General features: G+C 40.1%; 1 protein-coding gene across 10 annotated transcripts in view; it reads right to left on the bottom strand.

Moving 5' to 3' along the window:
- Nucleotides 1-20,461, bottom strand: part of AFF1 (ALF transcription elongation factor 1) — a 188,245-nt gene that overhangs the window by 110,206 nt on the left and 57,578 nt on the right. For 2 of the 10 annotated variants that reach the window (XM_057725862.1, XM_057725863.1), the window contains exon 1: nucleotides 17,152-17,593. The exons of the other annotated variants lie outside the window; for them this stretch is intronic. In XM_057725862.1, coding sequence (XP_057581845.1) covers nucleotides 17,152-17,168 — 17 coding nt within the window. In that variant the 5' untranslated portion in view covers nucleotides 17,169-17,593. Of the gene's footprint in view, nucleotides 1-17,151; nucleotides 17,594-20,461 lie in introns of those variants that run through there. 10 annotated transcript variants of the gene reach the window in all.

Below are 20,461 nucleotides of genomic sequence, written 5' to 3'. Positions count from 1 at the left end.
CGTAATCCACACGCTACCTAGCAGTGTCTTGTGCACTATGTCCTACACAGGCCACATAACTCACATTTGGGGCCAGCACCGACCGAGCTGGAGCATGATTACAACGTACAGGGGCTCTCTGAAGCACACATATCTCCAGACCTATGAACTCGGGGGGCCCTGTAGAGAAGGGGTCCTCCACCATGCCACCACCCACCTTCTGAACCAAATCATTCTTTGTGGAGGGGGCTGTCCTGTGCACTGCAGGAAGTTTACCAGGCCCGCTTGCCTCTTAGATGACGGTGGCACACCCTCCTCCCTGCTTTGACAATCAAATATATTTCCAGAAATCGCCAAGCATCCCGGGGGGTGGGGGAGGGGGGGTGGTAAAATATCCTCAGCACCCTCCTCCTCCTTTCCCTTCTTCCCCCATGTTGAGAGCCACCACTGTAGAGAATGAGAGATAGTCCCCAAATCACCGTGTTACTTTTCTACTGAGAAAGCACATTGAAAACAAACACGGAGATCCTTCTTAATAGCCACATTTGTTAATAAGAAAAAAAAATATCAAATTGTACACTTTAAATATATGCAATTTATTGTATGTCAATTATATCTCAATAAAAGTTCTTAAAAAAAATAGCTACATTTGTGAAAGGCACCTTTAGGACTTCCGTCGTGACTAGCTATGGTCAACAGCGTAAATCACAAACTCTAAGCTTCTTTGAGATGGAGATAATTGTACCAAAGGTTTAGGACTGTTGTAAGGATTCAATTACCTAATGCATACATAATGCTTAGCCCAGTGCTGGCATGTAGTTAAGTATTCAATAACTGCAAGCTATTATTAACAAATACATACAGCTGGAGTCCAAGAACTGGGCAAAGATACACAGCCATTGGTCATTGGTCTACCCCCATTCTTTCTATGCTCCTCCCACTCCTCTCCTCTCCCAAGGAGAAAGCAAAATAATTCAATACTAAACACAATACAATGGGTCCTAGAGCTGGCAGCATATACAGCAGGTAAGAGAACAGCAGAAAAAAGGAGACTCCAAGGATGATATGAGAAGCATAGTGTCCTGCAACAGAAGCAAAGGGGTGCATGCATTTCATACTAAAAAGTGGCAGGAGGATGTCTTGTTCCACAATGAGTTTCTTATATGGAAGCAGCATCCTGGAGGAGATACGGGGTAAAAAGGATTTCACATCTTTTATCCACAAAGGTTCCATCCATATGTATCTCCCCTTCCAAATACGACAGGAGTTCCCTGAATTACAAACACCCTACAGTTTCAAATGTCTGCATCGTCTCTCCCTAATTCTCCATGTGGCAACCAGGTTGTGAGGAAAAGGCACTCCCCAGTGCTGGGCATTAGGAAAGAACTGACCTCACATTTCTTCACCCTGAGAGGAATTTCACACATACCGTGTTTCCCTATTCTCCCTCCCTTTTCCTGTTTCACAGTCACAGTTCAGTTAAAAGACAGATGGACACACACATACAATCATGTTCCATTTTTTCCATCCTTCCTTTGTTTATTAGTAAACCAAGGAACATTGGCCATATGGATAAGTGTATGAGGACAAAGACAATTAAATGAAAGTCTGGAGTAGCTTAGTAGAGGCTGTGTGTCAGCTGTCATTTTGCTGTGTAACCTGCTTCAATTAATCTCCACAAGCCTGTTTTTTTATCTGTGCAATAGGTGTGATAATTTGTCGTACAGATTCAGTGATATCAAATATGCAAAGTTCCTGGCTCAGGGCTGAGAACATAATGGAATGCACAATACAGGACTGTTATTATCATATACCGAAACTGTACATAAAGCCTCTGTCCTTCAAAGTGTCCAAGTTTACCAACAGAAACAATCCCCTAATTTACCAACAGAAATAATCCCCAATAATTCTTTTTCACATTCTCCTCCTATTAAACCTAAAGATCCCTTATACCACTCCTCCCTCCTGTCAAAACAAACAAAAAACTAACTTGAGTATAGGATAAACCATCTTATTAAAGCATGGTTTCTATACTTTGTTTCATCAACTGCCCTGTTTACCATTATTGTTCCAAATGTTTCACATTTTGGTACCATAAGTGAAGAAATATTCTGGGTTCAGCCTGGGGGCTTAATCTTCATCACATGATTTTCATTGCTGCTTTCTGTGCTCCAAAGGAAGGATGGAAAAAATGGAACATGATTGTATGTGTGTGTGTGTCTGTCTTTTAACTGAACTGTGAATGTGCTCCAAACCCATTTTGGGGAAAAAAGCAGTAATTAGGAAACTATCTATGCTTTTTAAAATTCCCAACACCTACTGAAATAACCACCCACTCTTACCAGCTCAACTATGAAAATACAGTGGGGAAATAAATCATTTTTGAATTAAATCAGAAATGTTTTCCTTAAGAAAATGAGTAATTTCAGTGACTCTTGCTGTCCTACAGTTTGGGCACAATTTTTAAAGGAATCCTATAAAAATATAAGTATCTGAATTTTCTATTCCTGATAATTTGATTAAGATTTACAAAGTTAAAAACAACTGTAAAAAATTTGTTTATTTTCTTGTTGACTTTATTTACTTTGGGGGGAGGGGTCACACCATGCAGCATGCAGGTCCCCAACCAAGGGTCAAACCCATGCCCCCTGCAGTGGAAGTGCAGAGTCCTAACCACTGGACCGCCAGGGAACTCCGATTTTCTTATTGATTTTAAAATGAGACTCCCAAGGAGAAAAAAAAAAAAAACACAAAAAAAAGCAATTTTTTCAAACTAAACATTTAAAAGCACGATTAGAAATAATGATTTCAGTCTACATATATGATTCCAATTTCTCCTACTGAGGCAATGTTTGGGTTCTATGTGAGCAGACATGAACATTATCTGCCGAGTGTGAAAATAAAAACTCCTACAAAGCGTCTTCAATTACTATGAGTTTGTGGACTATAACAGCTCTTCAACTATGACAGTCTTATAAATAAATACAAATGGGTGAAGTTCATAAATATGGTGTTCAGTGTAGTTTCCATAACCAGAAATATGAACAGGCTGTGGCATCTATTAAACCAAAGCGGCCATGTGTTAATAATATCTCCATTACTACCTTGGCTCCTAGTATAATGTATAAAATAACACCTTGCTTTAGTCAATATTAACTGGGCTATTTTCAGCTTTAAAAATATATATATTCCTAGCATGGCATTTCTAAGCGTAAAAGATTTGAAAGTTTTATCTGTTCCTTTTCAAATTTAAGAGAAAATGACAATCTCAAAAATCACAACAGCCTAAAGTAACCCCAACCTCATGTTCTCTTCCCCTGTACATTCACTAAATCACTTATCAAATGTATATAAAGAATAATTCAACTATATGAAAACATTTAATGTATAATGAAAAAGCTGAAAAGGAACCAAAAAAAAAAAAAATCTTTGGTCAAACTGTTGAGATTTAAGGAAGATATTTCTCTTTCACCTTAATTACAATTAAATAAATATACTGAACTACAGAAAGATTTTAAAGAGCCTAAATTATATCTTTTATGGTCAAAGAAATGCAAATGACCAAAAAGTCTGCTAGAAAGTGAGATACTATCCACAGCAATACAGAGACTGCAAAATGCTGCTTCTGCTCAAAGCCAGATGTGAATCACCTACAGAACTATGATTCCACTTACAGTTATATCAATAACACATTCATTCATGACAAGAGCAAATGAACATTTTCACTTTCTTCTGGAGAAACTGAGGCAAACAGGGTTTCCCAAATGTCTCCAAGATAAATGAGTGGTGTCTGTCTGGTGATTCAGGAGTCCCTGGCACTCGAACTTACCCTTTTCCATTCCATGAAAAATCTACAAACAACATAGGGATCCTGTTTAATACTTTAATACTTCTGAAAAACAGGATGAGATTTTATGTTTATTAGGAAGTCTTCCTACTAAAAGCCACCAGTTTTTGACAAAACACTCAGGTTCATGTTGAAAAATACACGTGAAAAAATAACCATGAAAATTCTGAAAGCACGAAGGGTAAAGAAGGGAGATTAATCTTTCACACATTACAACACATTATAAAGGTACAATCAAGAACCACCATCAACTGAGTTTGTTGGTGGTTCTTGAACAGAGAACAAAATGTTTAGTTTGGGGGCCAGCAGGTGGGGGAAAGTGGGGCTGGACCACCCCTCCCACTCCTTAAACCAAAATAAAATCCATCTGGATGAAAGATGTAAAGATATATATTTTACTTTTTTTTTTAAATGTCACCAATACTCAAAGAAACTGGAAGTATACATAAGAAATTAATACCTTCAAGGGGAGCGATCTAAAATGAAGATGTAACAATTATGAACATCTACGCACTAAAAGCATTCCATCCATATTAATAAAGCAAAAACTTCATAAGATACTAGGAGAAATATACATTCTCTAATTATATGAGACCTTTATTCATCTCAGTCCAGGGCAGAATAAATGGACAAAGAATACAGAAATAAGGTAAAATAGGTCTAATGTACAAACCCACATTTAACTCTGGACCCTGAAAATAAAGAATATACCTTCTTTTCACATGTCCACAATAGTCATAAAATTACTTTATTATATATAATGCCACTATATATATATATATATATATGCCACAAAAGGTCTAAAACTAAATACATTCATCTGAAAAAAACTATAAAACAGAGGTACAAAAGACCTGAGGCGGTAATGATCACAGGATCCTTGAGGCAAGTCTATATAATCAAATATAGCTGTGATGCATGCAGAGGATAAGAATTTTCAGTTCCTCTATAGTTTGTTGTGATCAAAATTTTTTTTAAGAAGCCACAGAATCCCTTGAGAAAAAGGTACTTAAAACCATCTGCTACTTCCTAAAATATCCAAGGTAGAAGATTATCTATTTTCTATTTCTATATATACTAAAAGAACACCTCCTACTATATTTTCATGTCTAGTTATCGTCAATGAGAAGCTCATTCTAGGCTTTGCTTAAACGTCTTAACATATACAAATTATTTCTTCAAGACTTGTTTTTGGCAGAGATGGAGGCCATCTTTCACCCCACTCCCCATAACAGCTTTTCACATGTATAAAAAATGCTTTGTAGATTAACCTTTTAAAATAGCCAGGCTTAAAAACCCTCCTGATAGTCTAAATCTTCATTCTTTTATGACTGTCTCACTGAGCTGGGACTTCTCTAACTCTATAGCACATCCTTTATTTGATGGCTTCCAACTAAGGAAAACGTCCTCTCAAATTTCTTTTCCACATGTTTAATTTGTTTATATTTATGCACCAATTAAAACAAACTCTTACAAAGTATAGTCAAAGTATAGTATTTTTAAAGTTCAAGTTACATTGTTATGGAACTCATTTTGCCTTCATTAAAATTCAAAAAAAAATTAAAAATAGGGCTGAGTTAGGTAGAATTAATTCACACACACACAAAAATTTTGAGGAACTGCCACATGATGGTTACTTCTTAAAACTATATTTACCCTGTTTAAAAATGCCATCCTGGGCTTCCCTGGTGGCACAGTGGTTAAGAATCCACCTGCCAAGGCAGGGGACACGGGTTCGAGCCCTGGTCTGGGAAGATCCCATATGCCACGGAGCAACTAAGGCCGTGCACCACAACTACTGGGCCTGTGCTCTAGAGCCTTGGAGCCACAATTACTGAAGCCTGGGCACCTAGAGGCCCTGCTCCGCAACAAGAGAAGCCACCGCAATGAGAAGCCCACGGGCCACAACAAAGAGTAGCCCTGCTCATCGTAACTAGAGAAAAGCCCACGCACAGCAACAAAGACCCAACGCAGCCAAAATAAAAAAAATAATAATAATAAATTTTTTAAATTTTTAAAAAAATTTAAAAAAAAATGGCATCCTTCCCACCAACATCATTTATTTCCATGTACATTCTGAAAGGACAATTAATTCTAATTTGTCATGGTTTGCATTTTCTCCATTTCAGGTCAACTTCCTAGAAGGTCCTTACATTCCATGCGAGACCAAGTTCGCCACACTCCCTTATTCTCCACCTGGCCTGGTTGGGTTTTTGTCACAGTACCTAACACAGCCTGCCGTTGTTTTGCTGCCAGTTTGTTTGCTGGTTTTCTGTCTGCCTGTGGGGAGGGAGACCCCGGATCTGTCTGAAGCAGCTCAGAGCCCTACACACACTGAGGCTGGCTCTGAACAAGCAGTGAGGCTCCATCAATACAGAATACAGAGAACCAATATTAAAAGCACTGTCATGCATGTGATTTGGCCACAGTCATAAAGCTATTAGTACTAATATATAATGTTTACGTAGGTAAAAGTACCCAGAAGCAGTGAATTCTGATAACATATCCTCCAAAGCTTAGAAGACACACGGGGCAGACTCATTCAGGGCAGCTGTGCAGTGGGCAATGAACCAGGGGCTTGCAGTTTTTGTGTTTTTTTGTTTGTTTTTAAACAGAATAGCAATGGAGAGCTGAAAAGATGATACGCTGTCACTACCATCACACATGCACATACAGATAACTTCCGAGCATTTCATGAAATATTTCTGTTGTAAAACAGATGTATCTTTTCCTGAATGTTGGAGTACACCACCAACTGAGGGCACCTGGTCACCACCTTCCCCATGCAGGACCCAAATTTCAATGATAATTTCCAGAAGCTTCATTTAGATAACATATCTTTGCATGTGAGGCTGTAGTGTATGAGAAGGGCTAATTTCTGCCTCAGTGTTTTTATTAAAAAGCGTACTGAAGTAACAATTTCTAGGCCCATTTTGTGGTTATGAAATAAAGGATTTATATTTAATAATGTATTTGTGATATTTGAGTTGTGGGCTGAAGTTTCTTTCGCAATTTTGAAAACAGCATGCACTGATACTTTAAACATTCCTTGGTAAGTTTCTTCATTAAAAAGCCCTATCTATTTTAAAAATACCAAAAGGGGGACTTCCCTGGTGGTGCAGTGGTTAAGAACCCTCCTGCCAATGCAGGGGACACGGGTTCAACCCCTGGTGTGAGAAAATTCCACATGCCTTGGAGCAGCTAAGCCTGTGTGCCACAGCTACTGTGCCTGCGTGCGTAGAGCCAGTGATCCCCAACAAGGGAAGCCGCGGCAATGAGAAGCCCATGCACCACAACAAAGAACTGCCCCTGCTATCAGCAACAAAGACCCAATGCAGCAATAAATAAATACATAATTTTTTTAAAAATAAAAAAATAAAAAATACCAAAAGGGATATCTTTATAGAAAAAAGAGTTGTGTTTTTAAGACATCTATAAATTTAAAATATCTTCTAATAATCAAATGCAATATGGACACCAAGTGGGGAAAGCTGGGGGGAGGGGGTGAATTGGGAGATTGGGATTGCCATATATACATTACTAATAAGAAAAAAAATATCAAATTGTACATTTTAAATACATGCAGTTTATTGTAAAAAAAAAATCAAATGCAAAATTGATCACATCTCAGAACCACTACTTTCACAGCCCAACGGACTATGACAATAGTACATAACTCACAAGAAACTGAATGAATCAGATCAGTTTAAACAAGGGCCGTGGATGAGCATATATTTTGGAAAACAGTTTGGTGGTTTCTCAAAAAGTTAAGTACAAAACTGTCATAAGACTCAGCAATTCCACTCGTAGTGTATCTAACCAAGAAAAAGAAAGACATAGTCTACACAAACACCTGCGTGCAAATATTCATAGCAGCATTATTCAAATACCATCCCCAAAAGGCGTAACACTGGAAACAACCAGTCTAACCTATCCAGACAATGGAACTGACTACTCAGCAATTAAAAGGACAGAGCTACTGACACATGCTATGCCACAGATGGACTTCAAAAAATTATGTGAGTGAGGGACTTCCCTCATGGCACAGTGGTTAAGAATCCACCTGCCAATGCAGGGGACACAAGTTCAAGCCCTGATCTAGGAAGATCCCACATGCTGTGGAGCAACTAAGCCCGTGCGCCACAACTACTGAGCCTGTGCTCTAGAGCCCTCAAGCCACAACTATTGAGCCCACATGCCGCAACTACTGAAGCCTGTTTGCCTAGGGCCTGTGCTCCGCCAACAAGAAGCCACTGCAATGAAAAGCCCTTGCACACAATGAAGAGCGGCCCCTCTTACCACTAGAGAAAGCTCGTGCACAGCAACAAAGACCCAACTCAGCCAATAAATAAATAAATAAATACTTATGTGAGTGGAAAAAGCCAGACGCAAAAAACTACAAGATTCTGTGTACATGAAGCACCTACAAAAGGCAAATTTACACCCAGACAAAAAGTAGATTAATGGCTGAATGGGGCATGAGGGATCTTACTGAGAGATAAAGTGCTCTAAAATTGATTAATGGTGATGGCTGCATCAGTAAAGTAACTAAAAAATCACTGAATTGTACACCTGAAATGGTTAACTTTTAAGGTATGTAAAATACACCTCAAAGTTGTAAAGAAAAAAAAGGGGGGGGGGGGGGAGAAAAAAACAAAACAAAAAACCTGGGCTGGGAAGAAGCGTAAAATGACAAGTAACAGGACATAAAAGATCTGGGTGGTAATGAACATACCTCAGTTAAAGCTAACCCCTCCCCCTTTGGGGAAAAAAATAAAATAAAAAGGTCATTTACCCAGCTTCCAGAAGCCCAAAAGAGGTAAAGCCTCTACTTTGTTCTTTAAAATAATGGATAATACCAATACCTTAGGGGTTTCACCACAGAATTATGGGTGACCTCAGATAGAAACCAAGTTTTATTCTAGGCTTATCATGAGAACTGTCAAGATTTTAAAAGCCTACAAATTAAACTCACATGAAGTAAATCCGATGATTTTCACTTTATCCCTAGAAAAATATGACAGTTAAAATGAGAAAAATATGGGGCTTCCCTGGTGGCACAGGGATTAACAATCCACCGGCCAATGCAGGGGACACAGGTTCGATCGACCCTGGCCCAGGAAGATCCCACTTGGTGCAGAGCAAACAAGCCCATGTGCCACAACTACTGAGCCTGAGCTCTAGAGCCCGTGAGCCACAACTACTGAAGCCCGAGCTCGCATAGAGCAGTGCTCCGCAACAGGAGAAGACACCACAATGAGAAACTGGCAAAGAGTAGCCCCCCCCGCCACAACTAGAGAAAGCCCGTGTGTGGCAACAAAGACCCAACACAGCCAAAAAGAAAAATAAATAATAAAGTTTTTAAAATGAGAAAAATATGAAGATGTTTGTAAAAATAGGCCCCCCCTAAAGAGCTTTGGGGGGGGGAAGGCCCCTGTTGTGAGGGTTAAAACAAAACCCCTACACAATCAGCAATAGGTCAGAAATTATCGCATTCTCTCTTTTATAACTTCCCATCTAGGGCTTTTTGTCTTCTGGGCATAGTTCTGATTTAAAAACAAAAACTAAGTTTAATTGGTTTACTCTGAATTTTACTAAAACCAAGTGACACAGACCACACTGTTTATTCTTCCCAACATCTTCAGGTAGCAGAACTTCATTCTGAAACAAATGTAACATACTGGGCTTCATTCTACCCTTTTACTATCCTAATGTTTGTAAATGTTGCTGCCTGATTTTTCCCATGTGGTACAAAGTTTATATTTACACAATTTTTTTTTTTAAATGGAGAGCTAGCACAAGTATGGCTGAACTCTAAGAGGGAACTGAGGGGAAAAGGCAGATACACAGACTACAAAAGAACAACAGAAAAACATAATTCCTAGACGTGTAAATGCTAAGTCAAAGCTACTTGAAAAAGAGTTTTAGCTATTGTTTTACTGTCTAGAACTCTGAACCAATAAATATGTTTTTAAACACCCCCTCCCCCCCCAAAAAAAAAACATTTAAAAAGGCCTATTAATTCAGGGAGAGTTTATTTTCCTTCAAAGAAAAAAATTAAAATTCTAAGATCATGGACTCAACTTTTTATCAGCATTCTGGCATCTTAAGTTACCAACTTACTAGGTAGCCCATCTTACTTAGAAATGTCTAAGGTAAAATATTAATTTGTCAATCTTGAGACAAAAATATGTAATTTCTGTAAAGCTGGATAGGAAACAGGTTTCCTACTTTTATACAAAATAGTGGGAACTGGCTGATTTTATAAATATCACTTGCCATAAATTCACATTCAGAGCAAATCAGGTACACCTGTATTTTTAAAGCAAAGCTAATGGGGAGACAGAGAGAAGCCATTTAACAACTTCTCCAGATGCATGCTATCCAGGATGAAAGTCACATGACAGTCTCGGGTCTTGCACCACCACAAAAACATATGTCCCAACTCAAAATTTAATTACACCGCACGACAGAGTGTGTGAATTGTGCTTCATATTTTATTGAAAATCGACTGCTCTGCTTTTGACAGGACAGTTTCCTGAAGGAAAGTTCCAAGAACTGAAAAGTTACAACACCCACATACCAGAAAGTGTTTCCTGAATTTTGTTACAGGAACTGACTTCTGCTATAATTTTAACATTTACTTCCCATAGGAGTCCCATTTTAAAATTTTTGTTGCATACTATTTGTTCAATGACAGTACACTTAGACAATGCTCTTGTTTAAAGGGGGAGAACCCAAACTTTTATTTCAGTTTCAAAAATCTGGATATAATTGACAGATTCAGTTATATCTTTTCCCTGGGAACAAAAACAACTGCCACCTGATGAACCGGCGCGGGGGGTGTTGGAGAGTGAGTTAGCAGTTTTGGGAGGGAGCCCAGAGTGGATAGGAAAGGGTAAAATAAGTACCCAGAACCTTAAGAAACAATTCTTGGAAAAGTGCTGCTTGATCAAACACTGGACATTACTTCGTGGTACCTTCCTTTTCCTTTTATTTTTAAATTATAGGTGCATTTGGACATTTCAACCAATAGAGTTGGTAATCGGTACATAAAATTTGTAGAGGTAGACATCTACCTTCTCTACCAACCTCATGTCTATTTTAATGGGGCAGCGGTGGGGGGGGGGGGCGACATGTATATATAAATATATATTAAATCAATATATAACTGCATTACAGGATATAGTTTTACATGATGCTGTATCTCCCTCACACACACCTCATTTCACAAAGCGTGGTAGGTGGGCCTGTGGCCTCAGACCCAGCAGGGCTCCACCCTGGACCTGCCTAATAGGAATCTCTGGGGGGAGGGGAGAGTAGAATCTGCATGTTAAGAAGCACTCATGGTGTTTCTTTTGTCTAATCCAGTTTGAGAACCTTGAGCTTAATATAACCATATTGACCCTAAAACATTCCTTCACTTCTATTTGTTTAATTGCCAATCGAGCAGTAAGCAATGCTGAAAAAAAAGGCAAGATCCTTTTTGGGTAAAATGAAGGCAAGCCAGTGACTCAGGAGTCACATCCTTAACTCTCCCCAGCCCACCCAAACAAAGGATTATGTGGCCCGCAGGTCTCCAGGCTTTCATCATCACATGAGCCACGCGTGGAGGAAGAACAATCCTTGGTACTTTCAGAACATGGTCGAACTGTGGGTGCCCTTTAGAAACAATAGCTAATACCAAAATAAAGACAATTTAGCTCTCAATAGAAATACAATATATTTCTCCCTTCTGTTTGCTTCAGTTCCTTTTGACAAGACGTCACTACTGGGATTTCCTCTTAATATATTAAATCTGACATCAAATTACTGCTTTGAGTAATAGCCTTAAGAACCTGATAGGAGTCCAATCTGGTTAAATTAAAAACAAAGCCAATAAACCAATGCAAGAAAACAACAGACGTTCACCAGAGAAAAAGGCTTTCAGGATATTAAGTCTGCTGGCTTTGTGGCCGTCAGGTTAAGCTTTAACTCACTGCAGATAGATAGGAAAAGGGAAAAGTTTGCACAGGAGCAGGACTCTCAACACTGATCACTGCCAAGACACAAAAAGTCAGCCCTGGGATGGTTATTAAAGTTAATTTTTACTTTTGGGTCTCTAAGGGCATTAACACCAAAAGTTATAAATCTTATTCCCTCCCCCCCCACCCCACCCCCCGCCTCCTCAGAGGCCTGAAGCTAAGCTTCATCTGGCACACATATATTTGAGCAAGACATTATTTTGCATTCTAGTTGCTGTATTATTTTGAGCAAATGAATACGTCATGTTCATACTAAAATGAAGAATAATCTGAAGCAGAGCTAAAATACAACTTTAGCTCAATTTTTTTTAACTTAGTTAAAAAGGATAGGTAATCATTTAAGCTGTAAAATGTATGCACCCACCCCATATCAATAAAATGTAACTGAACCACAACAAAGAGATTATGATACCCAAGCTTGCTATGCTTGTATTTCTGAGCCAAGAAACTCTGTGCTAAAGGCGCAGGCTGTATTTCCAAGCAGTACAGAGGCAAAGTCAGAACACACTGTTGCTTGTAGTCCTTCCCACCACAGCTCACATACAGGACTTCCCTTTCAGAAGACAGATTTTGGAAATAAGTTTATTTTCCTATCTTGGAAAGCAAACGAAATAGAGAAATTTGCTAACAGAAAACTAAGTTTATATATTTAGAAGCAATCAAGTTGTGTGTTATACCTCAAAGCACTAATGAAGCGAACCAGCTTTCTAATTCCTCCATTTTAAAGCTATCAAGTAATACATAGATTTGGATGCTCAAAACAAGTGATAGTACCCAGATGAGAGAGATTTCTCTCTTATCCACGATTAAGATAATGAGTATATTTGACATTTAAGTTGCTTAAATGAAGCATTCACTAAATTCCATTTTTTAAAAGAGTATAGAACCAGCTACTGAATACCTTTTCATGGTATAGTAGAGAATCCCCTAACCCTCTTGAGAGACCACTTGTGTTTTTTGTTTTTGTTTGTGAGGTTTTGGAGGGTTTTTTGTTTTTGTTTGTTTTGCCGAAGAAGAGCCCCATAAGCCAACTGACTGAAAAAAAAAATGACTCAATCCTCTTTCCATCTTCATCATGGAAGAACCTGTATCTAGTCTGACTCAGGAAGCTCTGCTGGGCTCCCAGAATGAACCAGAAGGAAATCACTTAAGAGACCTGTCTGTTTGTCTTCTGTCAAGGACAGTTTACAATGGTGTCATAAGGGAAAAAATGAAGACATTCACTGGGTCAAAATACTGCATAAATTATTTCCCTCTTGAAATCACTTCCTTGAACTGCACTTTCCAAAACACTAAGTATTCTTCTTTGATATTTGCTCATATTTAATCCGAGCTTTTTTGCTTTCACGAATTTTCCTCCAAGGTAATCTTTACAAAGCTCATGAATCGGGGGTGAAGGCAGAGGACGGAGCAAAACTGGTTCCACACCAGTTTAAGTGCACTGCTTTTTGCAATGGAAAACGTCCCCCCCACCAGAGTCAGAGATCCACCAAAAACCAGCTTCATAATAATCTCGGGAACAATCTGACTTTATTTTTTTTAAACGTCATTAACTTTAGTCAAATTCAAACAAAAAAAACCTGTGGGAGAGTTACCTAAACCTAATTTCCTTTTGCAGTTTGTCTGAAAGCACTTTGAGATGTGCTCAGCCAACAGAAGCTACTCTTCTCAAGAAGCAAGTTCAACTCCCCCACTCTCATTCATGCACCCCTCCTGCTGGGGGGGGGGGGGAGGGGAGGGCCAGGGCTTCTTCCCTAGCACAAGGTGCATTTAAAACTGGTTAATCCTTGATGATAGTTGTATTCCTTTCTAAAATTCAGGAATTGCTTCAATGAAGGGGTTAGCAGAGATGGAGAATCAGACAAAGCCCTCCTTTCTCTTTTATCTATCAACATACTCCTCAATATAAACCAAGCTAATCCTCAAAAAAAAGGATAGATCTACAAACTGATGGGATTCCATGCCTACCCCTACCCATCATAGGTTTACCAGTCCTCAAAAGAGGCTATGCCAGGCCGTATACTTCTATAAAAGCACAGTCTCCAAGCACTTTAGATCACAATTTGGAAACTAAAGCCATGATCCCTATTTCACACTAAAGAAACCAAGTTTGTTACAACTCTCACAAGGAAGCCTAGTCAATATATCTGTTGTGCTTATGGATTCCAAAAAAGGCACACAGTGATCTGAGAGGGGAGGCATAGAATATGTCCTGCTTTAACTGATGTTGCACTTCTAAGTCACTGCCTTTCTCCACAATTCTGAAAAGGCAAAGCAGATTATGTTCTCAAAATACTGACTCAAAATCTAATTTTTTAAAACTTAGGCACCTGACCTTTCGTTAAAAAAAATGCCTTCCATATCTAGAAGAAACCAACCACAAAGCAAAACAAGATAATTTCCTACTTTTAGGTTTTAAAATGAAGGAGAGGAATATGCAACCTCAATTTATGGAAGTTCCCAAGCCAAGAGATACTTAAGTAGCCTCTCCCTCATTCAAAGTACTTCTAGCGTATTCAGGGAATACTAAAAATGTGAGACAGTATCTTTTTTTTTTTTTTTTTTGGCACACGGGTTTAGTTGCTCCGCGGCATGTGGGATCTTCCTGGAGCTGGGATCGAACCCGTGACCTCTGCATTGGCAGGCGGATTCTTAACCACTGCGCCACCTAGGAAGCCCGAGACAGTATCTTAAGGAGCTGACTACAGAGAAGAAATACACATGAAAAATTAGTCATACACCAATCCATCAATATCAAATGAAGAGTATTACCTTATAACAATAACAAATAATAAGAGAGCAGGGCCATGGTCAGCTCATTTATTCACTATCAGTACTACAAAATGCACTTTCAACTAAGTTTCCATCTACCTCTTCTACTCAAAAACAGAACAAAAACAAAACGAACAATTAACGAACCACCTAATTAAACAGTGCACAATGGTTAGAACTGAGCTATGAATGCTATGAATATTCAGTTTCAGTGAGTCCAAGAATCTAAATTAATTGTTTCAAAAGCAAACAGATGCTGCGGGTGGCACATGGGCAAGATTTTACTACCTCAGATTATACATCATAGGCGATGGTTGCATTTCTCTTAGCACTACTCAGGCATAGTGGCCAGCTTCAGGGTTTCCTGAGATCCAAAAATATCTGCAATCTCCTCCATATATTCTCTCTTTGGATCTCAAAGTTACCTATTCTCCTACAAACACAATGTCTAAGTGAGCTTGGACCACATTCCAGCTATAAGTGATAAAAATGTGCATCTACCACTTGTGAGGTACACTCTCATAATGCAGACTAAGAAAACAAAAAGGTATCATGGCCTTGGGGACTTCCCTGGCAGTCCAGTGGTTAAGACTCTCTGCTTCCAATGCAGAGGGCACAGGTTTGATCCCTGGGCTGGGAATTAAGATCCCATATGGCATGTGTGGGGCGGCAAAAAAATTTTTAAATTTTTAAAAGATTTAAAAAAAAAAATATTATGGCCTTGTGGCTTTGTTCCTAGTTCAAGGGCACATCTGAAGGCCAGGTAGAAGAGCGAAATATTTCAATTACTAGCAAACTGAACTACCATACTGATAACTCAGATTTTTACATCTTGTAGCAAAATACTTTTAGCAGAAATTGCTTTTTGTGCACTTAGACTGAGGCTTTGCAGTTCCCTTTTAACACCTCATCTCAGCATTAAAGAGGCAGCCTGGAAGTAAGGAAGTGCTGCAGGGCAGCTCCGGAGTCAGGCACTGCTCTCTACCTGTGTGACCTTAAGCAAGAAAACAAGCTGGCTGGGCCTCAGTTTCCTGAACAAATGTGAAACATAAAAGTACTTACCTATTTAAGTGACTGAGAAGAGTCAAAGAGGTAATCCAATTACAGTTGCTGTGCTTAGCACACAGCAGTGTCCAATTTAGCTATTACCTCATTTTATTCTTAATTTAGGGGTTCAGACAATGCAATCACTCACACCTGAGTTCAAATCCCAGCTTTCTATTATTGAGCTCTGTTAGATACTATTCAATTTCTTAGCTCACAGTGTCTTAATCTAAGGTTTTGATGCCATGGACCCTTTTGGCAGTTAAATTTCAGTCAAAGTTAGCCTAGCTAAAGATGCAGTTTGTGTTTCTCATCCAAGTTTTCCTGCTACATGGCCTCAAGTTAAGAACCTCTTTCTTAGAACAACCAACAAAATGGGGGCAGGGGATAAATCACTGAGTCTAGAGGATTAAATATACAAAGCACATAGGAGGCGCTCTATAAAGTGAAGTTCTTTTTCTTCCTAGAAAGTTCTATCTCTTAGGAAAAAATTTCAAAGTCTCATCAAGCCCAGACTTCAATATTAAAGCATCTATTTCTCTGAGTGACCCATCTGGGTCTTCTGACCTGAAATGTGTTTAGCCTTGTAAGATTTCCCCCAAATCACTATATCACATCAAAATGCAACTTGAGGAGCCCTCCTATTAATTTAAATGCGACACCAAAGTACTTTCTAGTAAAACTGAAAGTTAAAAAAGAATGTATACCTAAGTTGTGAGCTTCCTTTGAGCACCAACTCCTGGCACAACTAAAATGAAATCACACGAAACACCATGAATTTCATAATAATCACTAATGCCTTGTCATCACTCTTAAAGGCATTACAAAAAAAGTAACCAACCACGGAAAGTCAGGGCTGGAGGTTCTTACAACAGCGTCCGTTCCTCTGACAGCAACTGCAGTTGATTACCGGCTCCCCTTCACCAACCCCGGTACATTCCTGGTCCCTGCCTACTCAGCAGATTCACGCAAGCTGTGCCGTTTTATGTGCAACCGTACATTCTGGCAGTAAAATTTCCAGTCACTTACCAGGCAAATTCTCAACCACCTCCCCCAAGGCGAATTGTATTACATTAATTAATTTCTAAAATTCTGCTCAAGGCATTAGCGGGGAGGGGAAAAAAATAAAATCAGGAGACCCAAAAGGAGGTGCACAAAGAAACTAAAGGACAATTTGGGCAAAGGCAGACAAGTTAAATCAATCTGATTTCCCTGAAAATAATTATTTTTGGAACAGAAGAGAAATTTAACTTTAATCTTAACTTTAACTCAATCCCTCTCCTCTGCTCCGCAGAAATTGTCTAGTATGTTCCCAAACTGTTCTTTATCTGACATAAATAATGAACCACAGCATCAGAAATGATGAGAAAGCAATGACAAAGCTGCTCCCTGCTCTTCTTCGCAGCCCCGCAACCCTTCCCCAGCAACCTTCTGTTCCCGGAGCCGCTAACATATTTTAAAAGTTTCTCTCGGTGCCTGCCTTACCTTGACTGGGCTGCCATAATTCAGTTTACAGAGCTCGAGCTCCCCTGTCCATCAGAGCCTTCGACCCGCGGCCCTCCTGCCAGCGCCGCGCTCACCATTGGCCGGGGCCAGGCGGGGACGACTCCCCAGCGCGACTCCCCGATGTTCCGAGACTACCTGCTCCCGAGCCCGGGCGTCCTCAGCGCAGCCTCGGGCTCCGACCGTATTGGCTCGCGCTAATCCTGATGGACATCCGGGCACTGGGGCCTCCGCAGGCGAACTGCACTCTAGACGCGCCCGGGGAGCGTCGCGTGCGAATTCAGAGCGAGTGAGCTCCCTCCGGGAGATTCCGGAGAAGGGAGCCCGAAGGGCTCCCTTCGCGCCAAGCCCACCGGTGCACAGCTCCCGCCAAGCAGCACCAGAACCCCGGCCCGCGTCAGAAGGTAAAGGAAATCGTCCTTCGGCTCGCTTAAAGTTGTCCGAGTTCGCCTGGACACCCCCTCCAACAAAGTTCTGGTGGTACGGTCCGCCTCCTTAAAAGGGCACGGCGCTCGGCCGGCCGAGCCCGAGGCTGCGCCGGGCGGGGGCGCCGAGTCTGAACGCCGACGCAGCCCAGCTGGCTCCACCGCCGACGAGCCCCGCCTGCAGGCTCCCGGCTGCCGCGCTCTTGCCAGGTTTTAACAACGCAGACACACGCCGCCGGAACACGCAGTACCCGGGCGCTCAGAGCTCCAGACCCAATCTGAATATTTGCTGAATATTGGGCCCCAAGAGGCTGACGCGAACAAGGAATAAAACCACAGCAGGAAAACACGCTCGCTACTTTTCATAGTGCCAAAGCTTGCAGTCAGGAAATGTGCAAGAAACGCACACTTGTTTGACTTTGTTCGCTTTCAGTTTTGATTTCGTTACTCTGAAGCAAATATTTACAAAACTCCCTCTCTTTTACTGGACAACCTTCAGACCAAAAGGAAACAGCAACTCATCAGGAATTTAAGTAATTAAGGAACTGACAAATTTTTAGAAAATGAGAATGCAGGCCAACAATATATTAAACACTATAAGTACAAACGAAACCGTGTCCTACTAAGGGGACCAGGAAAGGCATTTAAATTTAAACTGTGCCTAAAGCCAAGCAGGGAAGAACGCTGGGCTGGAGAAAGGTTGGGCTTCGGCATCTTATGGGGACCAGCAGCACATTGCAGGAGCTGGAAATTCTTAAATGAATGCTGAGTGAATGCGGGCCCTGTGGACCCCCTATTTTACCTAGAATCATGACAGTGTCACCATCTCACAAAGAGATACTCCAGGCAGTATTACGAAGGAGCCATGGATACAGACATGTTGACAACTGCACGAAAACTGCAAAGCTGAGGGGTGGGGGCTGGCGGGTGGGAGGACGGCCCAAAGCATCGCTATGGTGGTTCTCAAAGTGTGATTCATGGTCTACTGGGAGTCCCCAAGGCCTTCTCAGAGGTCAAAACTATTTTTAGCATAACACAAAGACATGATTTGTCTTTTTCACTGTGCTGACATTTGCACTGATGGTGCAAAAGCAATTGTGGGGAAACTGCTGGCACCTTATAGCACTAATCAAAGCAGTGGCTCTTATGAGCAGTTTAAAAAAAAAAAAGGTCAGTTTTCCTTACACATGTCCTTAATGAAGCAAGCAGTAGAAATTACTACTTTTATTAAATCTTGATCCTTGAGTACAGATCATTTTGATGTTCTTTGTGACAAAATGGGAAGTCTTCTGCTGCTGCTGCAGAGTGAAGTACAGTGGTTGTTGTCTAGAAGAAAAGCACTTGTGTAATTGAGTTGCAAGCTGAACTAGCTGTTTTTTCATGGACTACCATTTCTACTTGAAAGAACAATTGACCAACTGTGGTTATTCTGACTTGAGTATTTGGCAGTCATTTTTTCAAAACTGAACAAAGTGAGTCTGTTTCTTCAAGGAAAACAACTGATAGTATTTATTGTCGATGATAAAATTTTAGTTTTCAAGCATTTTGGAAAACTTGACATCTGCCACTGTGAGCCTGACAGCTTCCCAATACTTAAAGACTTTCTTGATGAGGAAAGAACAGTAATTCATGTGGTTTTAGAAGACCTGTGTAACTTAGTGACCAAAATTTTCTAAAAAGTACAAAATCATGCATGGCTAAAATGATCCACTGAAAGTGCAGGACAGACCAATGGATTTTTATATATCAAAGTTAAAAAAAAAGTTTGTTTGATATGATTTCAGATTCCACACTGGAACTAACCTTTAAGAAACTATGATTTGTGGAGTTTTGATATAATATCAAAAAAGGTATTAAAATACTACTCCCTAAAAAAATAAAAATAAAAATAAAATGCTACTCCCTTTTCTATGTGAGGCTGCATCTTCTTCATAGATTGCCACCAAAATAACACTGCAACAGATTGAATACAAAAGCAGATGAGGGACTTCCCTGGTGGCACAATGGTTAAGAATCCGCCTGCCAATGCAGGGGACATGGGTTCGATCCCTGGTCCAAGAAGATTCCACATGCTGCAGAGCAACGAAGCTCGTATGCCACAACGACTGAGGCTGTGTTTTAGAGCCCACAAGCCACAACTACTGAGCCCACGTGCCAGAATTACTGAAGCCCATGTGCCTAGAGCCTGTGCTCCACAAGAGATGCCACCACAATGAGAAACCTGCACACCAAAACGAAGGGTAGCCCCTGCTCGCCGCAACTAGAGAAAGCCAGTGCACAGCAACAAAGACCCAATGCAGCCAATAAATAAAAAAACAAAAAATAAAAAAAATAAAAAATTTTTAAAAAAGTCATATTATTACATTATAGCTATTCCTGTGTAACCTCTTAGCACCTAGATCAGCTTTGGTAAAATGTCAGATCACCTGTGGCATGTGTTAAAACCACAGACTCCAGAACAAGTGAATCAAAATCTTTGTAGGGAGAGGTCTCGGGGTATGTATTTCAACAAATTCTCCAGCCAATATTTGTGTGCTTGTATTTGATAACCACTTACATGATGCATACTTAAAAAATAAAGGTGAGCTTTCTGATTCAGTATTGGTTTTTAAACCCACAATCATTTTAAGGATCATGGTTGGACAGCATTTATTTTCATTCAGAAGAGATGTCTATCAGACAGTAAAATACCATTGCACAGGTATATTCTTTTGCAATAGGAGAATGATAAACCTTGGAAACAAAGCATAAATTTAGACAAAAGTCTCTCCCCAAATTTTTTTGCTTGCCATTTCCCCCCATCTTTCTCTTGTTGTTCTAAATACCAACTATGATCATTTATGCTTTAAATTGATACCAGGCATATA

The sequence above is a fragment of the Hippopotamus amphibius genome, chromosome 3 (assembly GCF_030028045.1).
Source record: "Hippopotamus amphibius kiboko isolate mHipAmp2 chromosome 3, mHipAmp2.hap2, whole genome shotgun sequence".
In the NCBI taxonomy this organism is placed as follows: Eukaryota; Metazoa; Chordata; class Mammalia; order Artiodactyla; family Hippopotamidae; genus Hippopotamus; species Hippopotamus amphibius.
The sequence above is the reverse complement of the archived record's forward strand: the minus strand, read 5'-3'. Positions and strand labels throughout refer to the sequence as shown.